Genomic DNA, 20520 nt, shown 5'->3' with positions numbered 1-20520 from the left:
TCCTTCCGAAGCTGTTTGCCTCAAACCAGCTTTCTGAAACAAGTGCGCACAGCAGTCTAAATATGCACTCCTGCTTTGTTTTGACATATTGTAGCTACGCTTGGCAGAGCATGAAGTGCTTGTTCTGGGAAGAAAGAAATCTTTATTTTGGGCATCTTGAGGGTGAAGTTCGACAACACTGGCGCAACACTTGCATCGGTGGACAGGCCAGCCCGTCTGTTTTGCAACCCACCGTTTAATCCATTCCATTCCCACCAATGGAGTGGAGAATGGGGTGAGGTGTCTTACCAGGCTGTCAGTACTCTATTGCGTTTCTTTACACCTTTACATCCCTCGTGTCAGCAGCAGATGCTTCTGTATTAGAAGCAATACTGTTGGATGCCCTCTATTCTTCCAGTTACCTACTCTCCCAACCTGATAGCTGCCCTAAAATGAATGCAAAGGTGAAAATGCAGGAAGGACATAACTATCGACAGGAAATATTAGGCGGGATTCTCCGGCCTCCCAGCCGCGTGTTTCCCGACAGCGGGAAGTGGCGTGTTGTTTGCCGGCGGCGGTATTCTCTGCTCCCGCCACAGCCAATGGGAATTTCCACTGAAGCAACCCCATGCCACCGGCAAACCCACAGGAGGGGGTGCACTGCCGGCGGGGGGGGACCAGAGAATCCAGCAGCCAGTGAACGGCTGGAGAATTCTGGCCATTGTTTTGTTTAATTGGTTAACTCTTTTTCTTAAAAGTGATTAACAGTAACCCTGGCGTACAGTTCCTGAAAGGAGCTTGATAGTTAAATTAAGTTCTGTTTTCTTTTTCACAAAATCCCCCACCACCCCTCCCATCCCCCTTGGATGAGTCTAGCTTGGGTGGCCTCAGAAGATTTCACTAACACTCGTCGTGCTGGACCTGGTTGGCTACCAAGAGGTGCACCTATCATGTCTGTTTCCCTCCCTCCCCTTCACCTTTCCCATTACTCGTGACTGGGGCCGTGACTGGGGCCAAGACTGGAGTGCTTAGCCTCGCTGGGTAGCCAGAACGAAGAGCTCCAACTCTATTTGCAGCCTAATGTCCCTGCTGAGACTTGAGCACACAACTTGCAGTGTTGCAATGGTGGACATGACACCAGGGAACCTGACTGAATCTAAATTTGCGGCTGACTGCTCCTCTCTGCCCAGCTCGCAGTTTGAGCCTGTCACGACATTGATTCATTGCTTGCCCGGAATCAAAGCCAACAGTTCTGTGTTTAGAAAAACAAAATGGATATCAAACATTCTAGATTCATCTGCAGTCCCGAGCGTAGTAACTAATCAGCTATGTGGCTGGGAAATCTCAAAGCTGAGGTGCCCCATTATTGTTTAAACTGCTTAACCATTTGTGTTTGGCCAGCTGCAGGGGGCAGCTTTGAACCTACAACTACTTTCAGTCTCTGGTTTATTGCCTAGTAAAGAGTGTTTTCTTTTTGTCTTAAAAGCATTGCTGAGGCTAATTAATCTGTGCCAGTTAGACTGCTGGCTTGAAATTAAAAACAGAACTCATTCTAATGAAGGTTTCACCCAACATGTCGTTCTTGAGTACTGTCCTGTTTTTGGAGCATTTTCTGTTTTCCTTTCATAATTCCGGCACACATGCTCTCTGTTGAAAATTAAATGAAATGAAAATCACTTATTGTCACGAGTAGGCTTCAATGACATTACTGTGAAAAGCCCCTAGTCGCCACATTCCGGCGCCTATTCGGGGAGGCTGGTACGTGAATTGACCCATACTGCTGGCCTGCCTTGGTCTGCTTTAAAAGCCAGCTGTTTAGCCCAGTGCGCTAACATTATTGGTTCTGAACCTATTTCCCTCGTCTTAGGGAGAAACAATGGTTTTTCTTCCCTCGAGTTTCAGACTCTTGCTGGGGCACAGCTCCACAGCTGCCCTTCCCAATCTCTGTCACTCTAACGACAAGCCTGGGTATGAGCATGGGCCCATATGGTGGCATGACAGTCCCCGTTTCCAGTGTCCAATCCTGCCCTTGTGTCAACATTTTCCCAGAGGATAATGATAAGGAGCAAAAATTCCGATTGGCCCTCTCCCGTACCATAATAATCTTTATTATTGTCACAAGTAGGCTTACATTAACACTTCAAAGAAGTTACTGTGGAAATCCCCTCGTCACCACACCCTGGGTCTGTTCGGGTACACAGAGGGAGAATTCAGAATGTCCAATTCACCTAACAAATACATCTTTCTGGACTTCTGGGAGGAAACCAGAGCACCCGGAGGAAATCGACGCAGATACAGGGAGAATGTGCAGACTCCACACAAACAGTGACCCAAGCGGCAATCAAACCTGGGACTCTGGCGTTGTGAAGCAACAGTGCTAACCACTGTGCTACCATGCCACCTTAGTACAACGTTGGTTGTTATGACTCTATTGCTAGCCACAGTGAAAGCAATGCAGATGAAATTAAATTGGGCACCATGTCCATCTTGTTACAGGCAGGAAAGGGGTTAATTTAAGCAGCACTAATTCCCACTCTCGCCTTCTGCTCGGAAACACATAGATGTTTTTGATTTGTTTCCCCCTTTATAAGTTCGTATTGACGTATGTCCCAAACCTTCAGTTTTGGTGTGATCCAATTTCTATTAATAACCCCACAGCAAACTGGAGATAAAGTGAACTCAAAGGGTTAGTTTATTTTCACATGTTCAAATTGTGGTAGGAGGGTCACGACATTGCCTCCATTGCATTTAAGCCATAATAGAGGGATTGAGAAAATAAACATTTACAGTGCAGGGACCACAGAGAAAATAACTATTGCTTCACATGAGCCCAGAATCAAAATCCATTGAGGAATTTCTTCATGCAGGTCAACAGGCTGAAAGCCAGTGCTGTATAATTAATTTTACACGGTGAGTTAAGCACGCAGATATTAATCAGTTACGTAGGCGATGATACAGATGTTCTAGCAAAAAACTGTGTAGATGGGGCCAAGTTTTCGACCTGGGCAGAGCTCCTTTCCTGTGACGCTGCTTGGAGGGTGGAAAAAAGACAGAGTGATATTTTGCAGTACAGCAAGGCAATATCGCTGGTTACACAAGCCAGAGGTCCAGGGCTCCCACCTTGTCTTTCACAATGTATGTGTATCCCTTGTCTTAAGTCCCCAAGATAGTTAAATGTTCCAACCATTAAGACTTTAAACTATGCTTGCAGGGTCCTTTGTCCTAGCAGGGCTAGGAAATAGGAACATAGGAACAGGAGTAGGCCATTCAACCCATCGAGCCTGCTCCACTATTTAATATGAGCATAGTTGATCAGATACTCCAATGTCTTTTACATCCATTATCTCCATAACCCTTTATGTTTTTGGCATTTAGAAATCTATAAATCTCTGCTGTGAACATACATAATGACTGATCTTCCACAGCCCACAGGGATAGAGAATCCCAAAGATTCACAACCATTCTATGTAATACGTTTCTCCTCATCCCGGTCCTAAGTGGCATCCCCTTTCATTTGAAATTGGACCCCCTTGTTCTAAACTCCTCACAAAAGTCAAACATCTTACCTGTATCTATTCTGTCTATTCCTTTCAGCATTTTGTAGGTTTCAATAGGATCACCAGTCATTCTTCGAAACTCTAGAGAATACAGTCCCAGTTTATCGAATCTCTCTTCATAAGACAGTCCAACCATTCCAAAACAAGTCTGGTGAATCTTTATTGCATCTCATAATAATAATAATAATGAAGTTGGCCTTTGTATAGTTTTCTCACAGGGGTTGTTAGTATCACTTCAGAGGTAACGAGATATGAGTCTCCCTGATACTACCAGGTAGTTCATTTTGTTTGAGGGTCACAGATAGACGTAGTTTCAGTCATTTTAAAATGTCTTTTTCCAGTATTTTGAATTGTATAAATTGCCATGAGGAGATCTATATTTTATAAAGAATATGCAGGGTGAGGTATTAGTCCCTCAAAACCACCTGAATTTCATGGGTCAGGACCACATTACACGAGTCGTTTATTAATTCTTTCACTGGGTGGGGTGCTCATTCCAAGAGAGATTCGATAAACTGAGACTGTATTCTCTAGAGTTTCGAAGAATGACTGGTGATCTTATTGAAACCTACAAAATGCTGAAAGGAATAGACAGAATAGATACAGGTAAGATGTTTGACTTTTGTGAGGAGTTTAGAATGCAGACTCAATGGGCCGAATGGCCTCCTTCTGCACTATAAATTATATGAGATGCCATCTTGAACCACTGCATTTCATGTAGTGTAAGTGCTCCCTTAGGAAGGGAGTTCCAGGATTTTGACCCAATGACAGTGAAGTCAGGAGTTGGCTTTCAGGGGAACTTTCAGGTCATGTTGCTTCCATGTACCTGCTGCCCTTTTCCTTCTAGTTGTGGGAGGTTGTGGGTTTGAAAGGTGCTTTTGAAGGAGACATGGTCAGCTCCTGCAGTGCACCTTGTAGATGGTACACACTAAAGCTACTGTGCGTCAGTGGTGAATAGAGTGAATGTTTATGGTGATGAATGGGATATGGATCAAGCCACTGCTTGGTTCTAGATGGTATCAAACTTTTTGAGTGTTCTTGCAAGCTGCATTCATCCAGGTAAGTGGAGAGAATTCCGTCATACTCCTGACTTGTGCCTTGTAGATGGTGGACAGGCTTTGGGGAGTCAGGAGGTGAGTTACTTGCCACAGAATTCTCAGCCTCCGACTTGCGCTTGCAACTATACTATTTATACAATGCTCAAGTTTGGTTTCTGGTGAGTGGTAAGCCCCACGACCTTAATGGTGGTCCAGTCGGTTGTCTTGACTTTAATGAGAATGTTGAACCAAATGCTTAGCACTTTTGATCTGAATTTTCCATTTAGCTCTGAAAGGCTCGATATGAATGTGTGCCATTGTTAATAATTTCCTTTTAATTTTTGCATTTGTGCCTCAGGCTGCCGAATACAACATCTTTGAAGGGATGGATTTGTGTGGGGCTCCTGTAGTCATCATTAGTCAGGGGAAGATTGTGTTCGAAGATGGAAACTTGCACGTTATTCCAGGAAATGGCCGTTTTATTCCCTGCAAGCCGTTTTCAGACTATGTCCACAAGCGCATCAAGGCACGGAAACAGGTAAGGAACCGACTGTGCGAATGGTCCAGGATCCATAGGGTTTGAGTATTTCTACAATTTCCTTCAGTCCACAATTGGCAGCTATGCCTTCAGCTGGAGAGACACGAGGGCCTGGTCTTCCCCATCCCCCCCCCCCTCCTAAAACTCCCCATCTCTCTCTGCCTCTCCTTCAAACCAAACTCTTTTACCAAGCTTTTAGTCACTGATCATGTTGCCAATTTAATGGAGTACTATAATAATGTTGCTCTTTAGAGTCGTCAATATGATACCGAGGCTCTTTTTATGATATGATGTTATGTCCCAACAGAGTCGCCAATACTGTGGGTGTTTCTGTTTCTCTTCCTGAAACACAAGGCTTTCCCGTATTTCGGTCAAATGACCACACAACCAGTTAATCAGTTCAAGTCCAAAGGTGGTTTATTTACACACAAGGGTTACTTCGACATGCAAGCACAATATACTACAAGTTAAACTACACCTATCAACTACAATAACCTATACTTAACTTCAGGCGACCGGCACTGGACAAGTGGATAAGGCCTTTATCTTGATCACGTGGCTGGTTTGAAGAATTGGCTCTGTCTCTGCTGGGCTCATCCATCAGGTAGCGATCGTTGGTCTTGAACTTGGCTGTCTGGTTGTTGTGCTGCAGTTGGGGTGGCACAGGCTGAATTCAAGTGAGGCTGGCACAGGCCAGGTCCAAAAGAGACTGAACACATGGCTGTGTCCCTTTTTATCCTTCTGAGTTTTGCACTCTTTGGGGCGGTCCTTAATATTGGACCCAATAATTCGACAGGCTTCGATCACTGCATTCGATTTCAGCCAATAAAGGGGCAGGTGCCTTGGTGGCTGAGCGGGTCCTTAGCGGTCATTGACCTTGGCGGTTGGGCTCTTTGAGTAAAGGGAGTGGTGCCGATCAGTCTGTAGCTGTATCGGTTTCTTGAGTGCAGTCCTATTACATAGAACAGTACAGCACAGGCCCTTCAGCCCACGATGTTGTGCCGACCATTTATCCTAATCAAAGATCAACCTAACCATGAATTTACTGCTGTCCATGTGCCTGTCTAAGAGTCGCTTAAATATCCCTCATGACTCTGACTCCACCACCTCTGTTGGCAGTGCATTCCACACACCCACCACTCTCTGTGTAAAGAACCTACCCCTCACATTTCCCCTATATTTTCCTCCAATCACCTTAAAATTATGTCCCCTTGTGACAGCCATTTCCGCCCTGGGAAAACTCTCTGGCTATCCACTCTATCCATGCCTCCCATCACCTTGTACACCTTTATCAATACACCTCTCTTCCTTCTTTGCTCTAGTGAGAAAATCTTTAGCCTCCTCAATCTTTCTTCATAAGACATGCCCTCCAGCCCAGGCAGCATTCTGGTAAATCTCCTCTGCACCCTCTCCAAAGCATCCACATCCTTCCTATAATGAGGTGACCAGAACTGGACACATTATTCCAAGTGTGGTCTAACCAGGGTTTTATAAAGCTGCAGGAAAACCTCATGGCTCTTAAACTCAACCCCGCTGTTAATGAAAGCCAACACACCATACATCTGAACAACCCTATCAACCTGGGTGGCAACTTTGAGGGTGTTCTGGGGAAATGGGCCATTAGAATGCAAACAAGCGGGGGTTTCGATCAGGTCTAGCTATCTGGGTTGCAAATACACACAAGCTCTGTGTCTGTTTGAGTCCTGGGTTGGTCCTTTGCAGGTCGCTAATTCAGATGGCTACAATCTTAAAAACCTCATCATATGACAAAACATCAGCTTTTGTCTGTTAGCCTCCTGTGCAGCCTGAGAGAATGATTTAACTAAATGAAAGGTGCTATATAATTGCAAGATTATATGCAAGATTACTGAGGCTGGTTTAGCACAGTGGGCTAAACAGTTGGCTTGTAATGCAGAACAAGGCAGAAGCGCGGGTTCAATTCCTGTACCGGCCTCCCCGAACAGGCACTGGAATGTGACGACTAGGGGCTTTTCACAGTAACTTCACTGAAGCCCACTTGTGACAATAAGCGATTGTTAGATGTTGTTACTGGGATTTAAGTAAGGATCAGGGTATGAAGTTGGCACATTGCTTCCGCTTGATCTGTGGAGCGACCCCACAGGACAGAGGCAGCTCTTATCTTTCCAGATCTGTGTGTATCTGGAATGACTTAGAGTTGACTGGCATTGAGTGTGAACTGCTGGTCGTGGCAATATTAGGAATAAATTGGATGATGTCCTCAGTAAATGACACAAGAAGTTTAATGCTCAATATTGAAGTGTATTTGTGGCACAGTGGTTAGCACTGCTGCCTCACAACGCCAGGGACCTGCGTTCAATTCTGGCCTCGGGTGACTGTCTGTGTGGAGTTTGCACGTTATCTCAGTGTCTGTGTGGGTTTTATCCAGGTGCACCGGTTTCCTTCCATGGTCCAAAGATGTGTAGGTTCGGTGGGTTGGCCATGCTAAATTGCCCCTTCGTGTGCAGAGATGTACAGGTTATCTGCGTAAATAAGGTGGGGTGGACAGAGGAATGGATCAGGGGGAATACAGTTTTGGAGGGTCTGTGCAGACTCAATGGGCCGAACGGCCTCATTATGCACTTTAGGGATTCTGTGATCCTATGAAGTGTAGTTCCTCCAGTGGTGACCACACTACTATTGCCCTCTGAGAATTTACATGACACTCGTAAATTCTGAAATACCTGTAAAAGCATACCCAGTCCTCTATCTTCTGCTTTTCTGATTTCTGCAAGTAAACTAGGCTTTTCAAATTGACTCCTAATTATCATTAATTGATTTTGATGGACAGTTTTCCAGTTATATGATTTATTCTGAGAACCGACTCTGCATCTCTAGTGGAGGCAAAAGGAGATAGCAGGTTGGTTTCTGGTGTTGGATCGTTGTATTTGTGCTAGGTTAAGACAGGGGCAGAAATTGGGACAGCACCCATTGTAACCACAGTATATGTGTATGTGGCTGGTCCACTTCAGTTTCTGGTCAAAGGTAACTCCCAGGATCAGAAACTGAACTGGACCAACCATATTAATAATGTGGCAACCAGAGTAGGTCAAAGGCGAGGAATCCTATGGCGAGTAACTCACCTCCTGACCCACTAAAGCCTGTCCACCATCTATAAGGCACAAAGCAGGAGTATGATGGAATATTCTCCACTTGCCTGGATGAGTGCAGCTGCAACAACACTCAGGTTCAACACCATCCAGGACAAAGCAGCCCACTTGATTGCTATCGCTTCCACCACCGATGAACAGTGGCAGCCAAGTGTTCCATCCACAAGGTGCACTACAGGAACTCGCCAAAGTTCTTTAGGCAGCACCTTCCAAACCCACGACCGCTACCATCTAGAAGGACAAGAGCAGCAGATACCTGGGAACCCCAACACCTGTAGGTTCCCCTCCAAGTCACTCACCATCCCAACTTGGAAATATATTGCCATTCCTTCACTGTGGCTGGGTCAAAATCCTGGAATGCCCTCCGTAACTGCACAGTGGGTGTACCTACACCTTAGGGGCTGCAGCAGTTAAAGAAGGCACTTCACCGCCACCTTCTGAATGGCAACTAAGGATGGTAATAAATTCTGGCCTAACCTGCAGCGCCTACATCCCATAAATGCTCTTAAAAAATGATGTTGATATTAGGGGATTCAGCGATGATAATGCCATTAAATGTCAAGGTTCAATTCTCTTTATTGGAGTTGATCATTGCCTGGCACTTGTGTGTTACTTGCATTTATCAACCCAAGCGTAGATATTATCCTGGTCATTCTACATTTGGATATGGACTGCTTCAGTATCTGAAGAGTCACGAATGGTACTGAACATTGTGAAATCATCTGTGAATGTCCCCAGTTCTGCCCTTACGATGGAGGGAAGGCCATTGATGAAACAGCTGAAGATGGGTCACTCGGAGATGACCTGCAACAACCACATCCATTTTCCTTTGTGCTGGGAATGACTTCAACCAGTGAGGAGATTTTGACCTGAGTCCCATTGACTCCTGTTTTGCGAGGGCTCCAAGATGACACACGTGTTCAAATGATGCCTTGATGTCATGTCAATGGTAGTCACCCTCATCTCACCTTTTCAAATCAGCTCTTTTGTCCATGTTTGAACCAAGGCTGTAATGAGCTCAGGGGCAGAGTGACCCTGGTGGAAACCAAACTGAGCATCAGTGAGCAGGTTATTGTTAAGTAAGTGCCGCTTCATGACGCTGTTGATGACCACTTCCATCATTTTAGTGATGGTCAAGAGCACGATGTGGTGCTAATTGGACGGTTGGATTTGTCCTGCTTCTTGTGGACAGAACATAGTTCAGCAATTTTCCACATTGCCAGGTAGATACCAGTGTTGTATCTGCACTGGAACAGTTTGACTAGGGACGTGGCTAATGCTGGAGCACAAGTCTTCAGTACTATGGCTGGAATATTGTCAGGGCCCATAGCCTTTGCATTATTCAGTGCCTTCAGCCACTTCTTGATGCCATGTGGAGTGAATTAATCAAATTGCTGAAGACTTGTATCCATGATCCTCCTGCAGTCTTTGAACCAGGGTTGTTTACCTTGAATTGATGTAATGGTAGAGTGGGGGATATACTGGGCCTTGGGGGTCACAGATTATGACTGAGTAGAAATCTCCTGCTGCCAATGGCCCACAGCACCTCACGGATACCCAGTTTATAGTTGCTAGATATTTTTTTGAAATCTATCCCATTTAACATGCTGGTTGTGCCACCCAAAATGATGGACGTATCCTGAATGTGTAGATGGCACGTCATCACCACAGGGACTGTACCATGTTCATTCCTACTGATACTGTCATGGACAGATGCATCTGCGACTGGTAGATTGGTGAAGATGAGGTCAAGTATGTTTTTCTCTCCTGTTCGCTACCTCACCACCCGAAACAGACCCAGTCCAGCAGCTGCTTCAGCCCTTCACCCAGCTCGGTCAGTCGTGGTGATACTTAGCCACTGTTGGTGACAGACATTGAAGTCCCTCACGCAGGGTAAATTGTGGCCCTTGCCACCTTCAGTGCTTCTTCCAAGTGGTGTTCAACATGGAGGACTGATTGATTCACAAATGACAATTGATGCTGCCAATTGTTAATAGGCGACACGGTAGCACAGTGGATAGCACTGTTGCTTCACAGCGCCAGGGTCCCAGTTTCGATTCTCAGCTTGGGTCACTGTCTGTGTGGAGTTTGCACATACTCCCTGTGTCTGTGTGGGTTTCCTCCGGGTGCTCCGGTTTCCTCCCACAAGTCCCGAAAGACGTAGTTGTTAAGCGAATTGGACATTCTGATTTCTCCCTCAGTGTACCCGAACAGGCACCAGAGTGTGGCGACTAGGGACTTTTCACAGTAAATTCATTGCATATTAATGTGAGCCGACTTGTGACAATAAAGATTATTATCTTAAAATTGAAATTGCAAGCTTTTTTTTGATGAAAGGTCTTTAGGAATGCGTGATAAATATGGCTACATGGAGTTACAGATCAGCCATAATATCATTAACTGGTGTCCCTATTTCCCTATGTTTCATAATTCCTGGGCCGCCAGATAGCTCAGGTTGTTCCGAGTCGATGTACCAGATTCTGAGTTTGAGTGTTGAATTTGGTATGTGTTCCAAACAGTCTGCTTTCTGTTGAACTAGTTCAGCCTGGTGCGATGCCGGCGCTGAATTGCGTTCCTTGAATAATTTTCCATGCGAGTCAGAAAGGAATTATGAGGATGATGAACAGTGCAGTAGATGACGAGAGCCAATTTTTACTGCTCCTGACCCTCTGTCTCCACCAACGTAATAGTGAAATGCAGGTGACAATGTCACTTTCTGTGTGTGTGAGTTTCTTGCTCCTCACTTAGGCACCCCTCCCCCACTACTGTCATGATCCACACATCCCAAGATCCTGACTGTTTGTGTGAGAGATCAAGAAAGATAAACAATGTCAAAAAGACTATCCAGCTTGTGGCCCATGCCTAAAACAGGAGCAGGGCTCCAAATGCCTGCTCACTTACTCATCCGTCAATTCAATTTGCTGACGAAGGATGTTATCACTGCACCCTTATTCCGAAAAAAATTTCAAAATTACTGCGGCCTCTGCCCTTTCCATTAAATAAAGTGATTGAGAGCTTTCCTGAACTTGTTTGAGATGGGCATTAATATTGAATTTTTTAATAACAAAAGCACAACATAATGTTTCATGATTCAGATGAGAATTTTGTTTTACTTTTTCTTTATTTCCCAAAACAACAGGAACTGATTCCTCTAGAGAGTATACAGAGCCTAACATTCCCCCATAGTGTATACAGAGCCTGACATTCCCCCAGAGTCTATACAGGGCCTGATGTTCCCCCAGAGTGTATACAGGGCCTGACATTCTCCCAGAGTGTATACAGGGCCTGACATTCCCCCAGAGTATATACAGGGCCTGATGTTCCCCCAGAGTGTATACAGGGCCTGACATTCCCCCAGAGTATATACAGGGCCTGACATTCCCCCAGAGTGTATACAGGGCCTGACATTCCCCCAGAGTGTATACAGGGCCTGACGTTCTCCCAGAGTGTATGCAGGGCTTGCCATTCCCCCAGAGTGTATACAGGGCCTGACATTCCCCCAGAGTGTATACAGGTCCTGACGTTCTCCCAGAGTGTATGCAGGGCCTGACATTCCTCTAGAATGTATACAGGGCCTGACATTCCTCCAGAGTGTATACAGGGCCTGACATTCCTCCAGAGTGTATACAGGTCCTGACGTTCTCCCAGAGTGTATGCAGGGCCTGACATTCTCCCAGAGTGTATACAGGGCCTGACATTCCCCCAGAGTATATACAGGGCCTGACATTCCCCCAGAGTGTATACAGGGCCTGACATTCCCCCAGAGTGTATACAGGGCCTGATGTTCCCCCAGAGTGTATACAGGGCCTGACATTCCTCCAGAGTGTATACAGGGCCTGACGTTCTCCCAGAGTGTATGCAGGGCCTGCCATTCCCCCAGAGTGTATACAGGGCCTGACATTCCCCCAGAGTGTATACAGGTCCTGACGTTCTCCCAGAGTGTATGCAGGGCCTGACATTCCTCTAGAATGTATACAGGGCCTGACATTCCTCCAGAGTGTATACAGGGCCTGATGTTCTCCCAGAGTGTATGCAGGGCCTGACATTCCCCCAGAGTGTATACAGGGCCTGACATTCCCCCAGAGTGTATACAGGTCCTGACGTTCTCCCAGAGTGTATGCAGGGCCTGACATTCTTCTAGAATGTATACAGGGCCTGATGTTCTCCTACAGTGTGTACAGGGCCTGACATTCCCCCAGAGTGTATACAGTGCCTGACGTTCTCCCAGAGTTTATACAGGGCCTGACGTTCTCCCAGAGTGTATACAGGGCCTGACGTTCTCCCAGAGTGTATACAGGGCCTGACGTTCTCCCAGAGTGTATACAGGGCCTGATGTTCCCCCGAGTGTACAGGGCCTGATGTTCCCCCAGAGTGTATATAGGACCTGACGTTCCCCCAGAGTGTATACAGGACCTGACATTCCCCCAGAGTGTATACAGGACCTGACATTCCCCCAGAGTGTATACAGGACCTGACATTCCCCCAGAGTATATACAGGACCTGACATTCTCCGAGAGTGTATACAGGGCCTGACATTCCCCCAGAGTGCATACAGGACCTGACATTCCCCTTACGTGTATACAGGGTCTGACGCTCACCTCAAGTGTGTAAAGGGCTAAATGTTCCCCTCGAGTGTATACATGGCCTGACGCACTCTTCAAGTGTGTACAGGGCCTGACATCCCCTAAATTGTGTAGAGAGCCTGACATTCCATTTGACCATAAGGTACAGGAGAAGAATGTGGTCAATAGTCCCATCAAGTCTGCTCCACCATTTGATTACGGCTGATACATTTCTCATCCCCATTCGCCGGCCTTCTCCCTGTAAACCCTAATCCCTTATTAATCAAGAACCTATCTATCTATGTCTTAACGGCATTCAATACTTGGTCTCTATAGTCTTCTCCAGCAATGAGTTCCACAGATTTACCATCCAATGGCTGAAGAAATTCCTCCTCAAATCAGTTGTAAAAGATAGTCCCTTCAGTCTGAGGCTGTTCCCTTGTGTTCTAGTCTCTCCCACCAGTGGAAACATCTTTTCCACGTCCACTCCACGTGAACGTTCTCTGAATATCGTCCAAGGTCATTACATCCTTCCTTGGATATGGGGCCAAAAACTGCGCACAATATTCCAAATGGGGTCTGACCAGAGTCTTATATCAGTCCCAACAGTACATTCCTGCTCTTGTATTCTATCCCTCTCAACATGAATGCTTTTATGGGCCAGGGTTTAGAGAACTCCAAAGTGTATCATGGAGTTCACCTGACCCACAACTTTTAATAGGTTGTGGTATGAGGAGCACACGGTCCACTCTACAGGTGTGGTACAACAGAAAGGGAAAATTATTTTTTAAAGCAAAACATTGTTTATTCTATGAACTCAAGTTAACCTTTTTAAAACATACAGTGAACATCTTAGCAACCATCAATTCAAATACAACCCGCAAAGAATACAACACTAAGTAATCCTTAATAACTTCCCAAACAACATCCAGAAGACAAAAGTAACACCTTTTAACAGAAGCACATTAGGTTTACATTCACTACTGAGAACATTTATAATTCTGAATTCACCAAATGATCAAGAGATAGTCTTTTCATGGCAGAGAGATCAACATTACACCTGCTCTGTCTGGCTTCAGCTCCAATACTGAAAATGAAACTAAAATACACCCTGCAGCAAACAGTCTAAAACGAAAGTAAAAAGCTGACAGGCCCAGCTCCACCCATACTCTGACATCACTAATAAACACCCATTTCTTAAAGATACTCTCACTACAGATATTTATATACACACATTTATAAACACCCATTTCTTAAAGGTACTCTCACATGACAATGCTAACATTGCATTTGCCTTCCTAACTGCTAACTGAACCTCCATATTAACCTTAAAAGATTCCTGAACTAGAACTCCTAAGTCCCTTTGTGCTTCAGATTTCCAAACCCTTCCCCATTTAGAAAATAGTCTATGCCTCTATGTTTTCTACCAATGTGCATAACCTCACACTTTGTATTCCATCTGCCATTTCTTTGCCTACTCTCCTAGTCTGTCCAACTCCTTCTCCAACCTCTCCATTTCCTCAACATTTCTTTGTATCATCAGCAAACTTGGCAACAATGCCCTCATTTCCTTCTTCCAGATCCTTAATTTATATCATGAATAACTGTGGTCTCAACGCTGACCCCTGCGGAATACCACTAGTCACCGGTTGCCATCCTGAAAAGACCCTTTATCCTCACTCTCTACCTTATGCTAGTTAGCCAATCTTCCATCCATGCCAGTGCCTTGCCCCTAACACAATGGGCTCCTATCTTATTTAGCAACCTCCTGGGTAGCACTTTGTCAAAGGCTTTCTGGAAATCCAAATAGATCAAGTCCACTAGTTCTCCTTCGTCTAACTTCCTCATGACCTCATCAAAGAATTCTGACAGATTTTTCAGGGATGACCTCCCCTTGTTAAAGTCATGCTTATTCATCCCTACCTTATCATGCACTTTGAAGTATCCTGCAATCTCATCCTTAATAATGGACTCTAAAATGACCAAAGTCAGGCTAACTGGCCTATAATTTCCTGTCTTCTGTCTCCCTCCCTTTTTCAACAGGTGCATTACATTAGCCATTTTCCAGTCTTCAGCCATCTTCAGATCCCTGGGATGTAATCCATCCAGACCGGGTGATTTCCCTCGATTGTGTACAGGACCTGACCCTCCCCTGGAGTGTGCGCAAGGCCTGACCCTCCCTTGGAGTGTGCGCAAGGTCCGACTCTCCCCTGGAGTGCGCGCAGGGCCCGCCCCTCCCCTGGGAGTACGTGCAGGGCCCACCCCTCCCCTCCCCTGGGAGTGCGCGCAGGGCCTGTCTCCCCCAGAGTGTGTACCCATGCAGGGATCCCGGGCGGGATTCTCTCAGCCCTGAGCCGGGCTGGAGAATCCCTGCGACCGACGCGATTCACATCACGTCGCACCAACGCCGGCACGCGATTCTCCGCAGAGTGGAGAACCGGTGCCATTGGCGGTGGCGTGGTTGGTGCGGCACCGGTCGGGGGCCACTCTACGCACCCCCACCCCGCCGATTCCCGGCCCGGGATGGGCCGAGTGGCTGTTGTGGAAAACCCGAGTCCCGCCTCCCCCATCCACACCTGCTCTCAGGGGCCCACCGATCGGTGGGCTGGCCTCTCTGGCTGGGGCCCCTGTAGCCTTGCGCATGTTGCATTGGGGCCGGTGCGTTGAAGGGAGCCACTGCGCATGCGTGGATCCCGCGGCGTCTAGTTGATCCCAGGATCAGCAGCTGGAGCGTGAACCGCTCCAGTCAGGTGCTGACCCGCTGTAGGGGCCAGAATTGCTGATCCTGAGGCCGTGTTGATGCCGTCGACAAATGCGATGGTTTCTCGACGGCATCAACACGGTCTCAGGATCACAGAATCCCATCCCCCATCTCCGCCCATGATATTTCCAGTCAAAGCTCAACTAATGTTCAGATCTTGTCTAAAACTAAGGGGCGGAATTCTCCGCTCCCGATAAAAATCGGGATGGCCGTCGTGAAATCGGCCGGGGTTCACGACAGCCTCGGGGCCCGCTCCCCACATCTAATTCACCCCCACCCGGGGGGCTAGGAGCGGGCCTCCGTCTTTCCCAGCCGTGACCTTGTCGCGCCGGAAATGACGTGAAAAAACGGCACATTTGCGAGGTCTTCCGCGCATGCGCGGGTTGCCGGTTCCAGATTACGCATGCGCGGATGACTTCCTCGCGCAGACGGCACGAACCGCGCATGCGCGGTGGCCATCTTTCTCCTCAGCCGCCCGGCAAGACGTGGTAGCTTGATCTTGCCGGGCGGCGGAGGGGAAAGAGTGCGTCTGTTTTGGACGCTGGCCCGACGATCGGTGGGCACCAATCGCGGGCCTGTCCCTTCCCGAGCACAGTCGTGGTGCTCCTGTGCCAATCGGGCCCCTAGATGCCCCAAACGGGCATCTGGCGCCCGTTTCACGAATGCAGCAACCAGGTGCCGTGGTGAAACGGGCGTGAAGGGCCGGCCGCTCGGCCCATCGGGCTCGGAGAATCGCCGTTCACCGTATTTTTCCGAGCCGGGGGGGGGGCGTAACAAATGTCGGGAGGCACACCCGCGATTCTCCCAGGCCGCGTGGGGAGCGTAGAATTCCGCCCTATGAGTTTGCAATCTCATTTGTGAAGCCAGGTTACTGGCGCCAATGATGAAGGTGGTTTCGGAGGGCATCATTTAGGTCTTCCTTCCTGTTACAGGGATCATGGCTGATCTACAAGCTGGACACACATATTTGCCCTTGTGCTACTCCTGCAGTACTTTTGCTGGACAGAAATCAATCGATCAATTTTAAAATCGTGATTGACCCAGCACCACTTGTGGTTTTGGAAGGAAGGTCGAAACTTCTTTGCATGTCGACTTTGTCCTTGAATGGTCCAGTTCGTGGGCGGGAGTCTCCGAGCCTAAATCGCAATCAGCGCGGGGCGGAGAATGGGCGTCGATGCCGAAATCCAGCGCAACGCCGCTCATGCGATTCTCCAGTCCTCGGAGAAGCCCCACGAATTGCGAGCTGTCTACGCGGTGCAGGTAGGGGGCCATTGACAGAGGTCCCTGCGGCGATTCTCCAAGTGTAACTGGCTGGGTTCCCGATGGCGTAGTTCTCTCATGGTCCCACCCCTTGTGAACTCGACATGTCGCTGCGGACACAGTCCGCGGCCGCCCTGGTGCGGGGCGGGGGCATATGTAGTTACATTGTCTACCTTCTGTTGCCCTATTATGTATTTTCTTTTATTTCCTTTTCATTTCATGTACTTGATGATCTGTTGAGCTGCTCGCAGAAAAATACTTTTCACTGTACCTCGGTACACGTGACAATAAACAAATCCAAACCAATCTTTCATGGGGAGGCCCCACCGATGGCCAGGCTATCGATCGGGGACCACCGATTGGGATCCGCGCTAGCAGTGCTCCGGAGTATTCCTCGCAGCTCCAGCTGCCGATAAGGTGCCCTGCACGTCCGGTCAGGATCCGCGCATGCGTGGAATACTCCGGAGCACTGCTAGCCCCCTCCAGGTCGGAGAATCACTCTGGATTCTCTTCAGGAAAGTTATTGGAGAATCCCGCCCCTAGACTGTGCCCCTGAGTAGACTTCCCAACTGGCAGGAATAGTTTTTCGCTATCTGCCCTACTTATTCTGCTGAATGCCCTGAAACTTTCATCAAATCACCCCTTTTCCTTCTAAATTGCTGGAGTACAACGCTGGTTTATGTCTCTCCTTACGATTTTTTCCTCCGAATCCAGCGATCATTCTGATGTCACTCCAGCAGGTCTGCCTTCCAATTTACAGGAATAAAATGAAACCACTACATTAATTCCAGCAGTCACCAGAGATGTGATTAACTGATCCAGCCACGTCTGGATTCCAGGTAGCATTAGTGTTTGTATATGTCCCTGCTGTTTCTGTTGATTCCTGCCTTTTGATTGTCCCATATTTGATCTGCCCCTGTCAATTGCTCATTTTTAACTTGCTTCACTTGCAGTGTTCGATATGCTTCAGTCTCCATTGTGATGTGTGCGATATGTGGGAGTCTGACATGTTTTAGTTTGCAAATCTTACCTTGCGTGACATCCTCACCACCTGCTCATTGTTTCATATGTAACATAGAATCGTGCTCTGATTCTATCTTCAGCACCCAAAATGGTCGAATTTTGGCCAGGTGTGCTCCACACTTCTCCGATCCTGACAATTCCCCACTCCCCACACAACCCCACCCTGCCACAACTTCTGAATGCCCCCTCGAAAGCTTTCGGCAAAAACCTCCAATCTCTCTCTCAGCGGACCAAGGCTTCTGATTTTGCACCCATCTTTCCAAAGACCCCTGTGATCCCCTCCTCAGGCATGCGAATCACCCTACATACCTTCAGAATGACCCCTTCCCTCTCCTGCCCCACCCTGTCAACGCTCCATGGAATGCTGGGACCCAATCCCTTCCCCACTTGGGCTAAGAGCCCTCCCTGAGCCAGTAGCTTTTCCCGGACTGCTTGTCATCTCCATAACAAGCAAGGAACCACGTCTTCTCTGCGTTACCATCCCCCCACTTCCACATTGCCCCTGTTAGCTGATGGATCAGTTAAGTTAAAATTCCACAACTCTTGCCCCTCAAGTCTGTATTTCATCTGTTGCAGCTCGCACCTCCTGCTGTAGTGCCATTCTGTGCTTGGCTTGAACTTGTATCAGGATGTGACGAAAACATCATATAAGTCTTCCATGCTAATTATTAGATTATTTCAGCTTTGATGGACATGTTAATGGATTGTTCATAAAATGTGGCGTGGGAGAAATCATCCAACCCTCAGCGTCAACTTGACGTTTTACTTTAAAATTAACAACAAAAGTAGAGCAGCATTCTGAATAAACATCATTTGACAGGTTAGGAGAGTGTATCACATTACTGACTGTTGCTGCTGATCTAAGCGTCACTGCACATGAGAGACCGTAGCCTTTGTGCATTAAGATTGAACCCAATACCTCCCTCACTCAAAACCTTTCATTTCACTTGAAGAAAAAGCCAAATATCCCCTCTCTGCTCATTTTTCATTGCAATAACTCATGTCAAACAATGCGTTTATTGCCCCCTGTGGAAAACATCAAATGAACAGAACCCTGAGAGTCTTGAAATCCTGTGTAGGGAAAGGGAGAAATGGTTTTGCTGAAGTTTTTCCAATCCTGGAATGTATCAGGTGACAATATGTTTAATGTTGGCTGTGGAGATTTGTTGTCATTTTTAGCTGTGGCAGGATTTAGCGGGATATATACATTGTTTGTAACTATTGCAATAGAGTGACCCTGATGCCCCGGACACCCAATAGAATTTTGTCTTTGTAAATATGGAGTTGAATTGTCTGCACAAGCTCACTAACATCATGCAACAGGAGCACAGCTCAGATCCTATAGCACTGGCTGTTACTTTCAACAGTTAGGTGGCCTTTGCTACCAGAAGCTTCCTCCATGCAGTACTTGCTGAATTCAATGAACTGACCCATCCAGACCTAAACAAGATCTCCATGCAGGCTTGATCCTCATTTTGTGCAGACTTAAGGTGAAATCCAGTAGGATTTTGTTCTGTGCTCTTGGGCTGGGGAAGAGAACATATAGCCTTGGGATTCCTGCTGCTGATCACAGTCCAGTCTTTAACCGTCTGGGGACTGTACTTGCCTACAGGCAATGGCTCTGTTTCCTCGCTTGCAATTAGCCAGCCTGGTGGCACTGTCCAGTTGGGCGGGGAACCAAAGGTTGGCTATTTGCGAGGGCGTGAGGCAACATGTGCAGAAGTGGAAAGGAGAAAAATAAGAAGGACCATGAAAAATATTAACATTCCATGATTTATATAGTTAATTAGACAAGCGCATTTGCTCAAAGGTTCTTAATCCCTACAATAACAGACATAATCTGAAAAAAAATGAGCTAAACAAAAATAACTTTCAATTCTGTAGCATCTTTAGCGAAGCAAGATATCCCGAGGTGCGCATTGGCAGTTAACAGGTAGACAACAAGCCAAATATGGAGACGTTAGGACAGGTGATAAACCACCTGGCCGGCTTAAAGGAGTATTTTAAAATAGGAAATATTGTTAGAGAGGTGTTTGAAGGAAATCCCAGAGGTTAGGTCCTGTGATGCTGAAGGAACCCACTCCAATGCCAGGGTGAAGGAAGTGGGGAATTCACAAGAGGCCAGAGTTTGATGAACACAAATCTCTCAGATGGTTGTCAGGCTGGGGGAGGTCACAGAGATGAGGAGAACAGAGAATGTGGATGGATTCAAGCACAAGGATGAGAATTTTTAAAATCAAGGTATTGCTATTGCAGATGCTATAACTAAGGGCATCAAAAATTCTCTTGATTCAGGAACTGAGATTGGAAAATTCCCCGTGTCATCTGCAATTTAAGAGATTTGAGAGAGAGAGAGAAAAAAAGAAACCAGAGGGATTATAGGTCGGTTAGCCTAACATCTGTTGTCAGGAAATGACTGAATTCTCAAAATAAGGATAGGGTGACTGAAAATATGGACTTCCAGAAAGCTGAATTCAGTATCCAACTCCTGCTTTCTCTTCATACCCTTTGATCCCTTTAGCCGCAGGGGCCATGTCCAGCTCACTCTTTAAAAAATCCAACAAACTGACCCCAACAACTTTAGGTGGTAAAGAATTCCACAAGTTCACAACTCTTCGAGAGAAGAAGTTCTTCCTCATCTGAGTCCTTAATGACTGACCCCTTATCCTTAAGCC

The 20520-nt window shown here is 46.8% G+C and overlaps 1 protein-coding gene across 4 annotated transcripts in view; it reads left to right on the top strand.

Annotated features, from left to right (window-relative positions):
* Window positions 1–20520, top strand: part of LOC119965066 (dihydropyrimidinase-related protein 3-like) — a 241227-nt gene that overhangs the window by 190658 nt on the left and 30049 nt on the right. For all 4 annotated transcript variants that reach the window (XM_038795321.1, XM_038795319.1, XM_038795318.1 and 1 more), the window contains exon 12: window positions 4932–5111. In XM_038795321.1, the coding sequence (XP_038651249.1) occupies window positions 4932–5111 (180 nt within the window). The remainder of the gene's footprint in view (window positions 1–4931; window positions 5112–20520) is intronic.

Source organism: Scyliorhinus canicula, chromosome 4 (genome assembly GCF_902713615.1).
Source record: "Scyliorhinus canicula chromosome 4, sScyCan1.1, whole genome shotgun sequence".
NCBI classification, from domain to species: Eukaryota; Metazoa; Chordata; class Chondrichthyes; order Carcharhiniformes; family Scyliorhinidae; genus Scyliorhinus; species Scyliorhinus canicula.
Note: the sequence above shows the minus strand (reverse complement) of the source record. Positions and strands in the feature narration are given on the sequence as shown.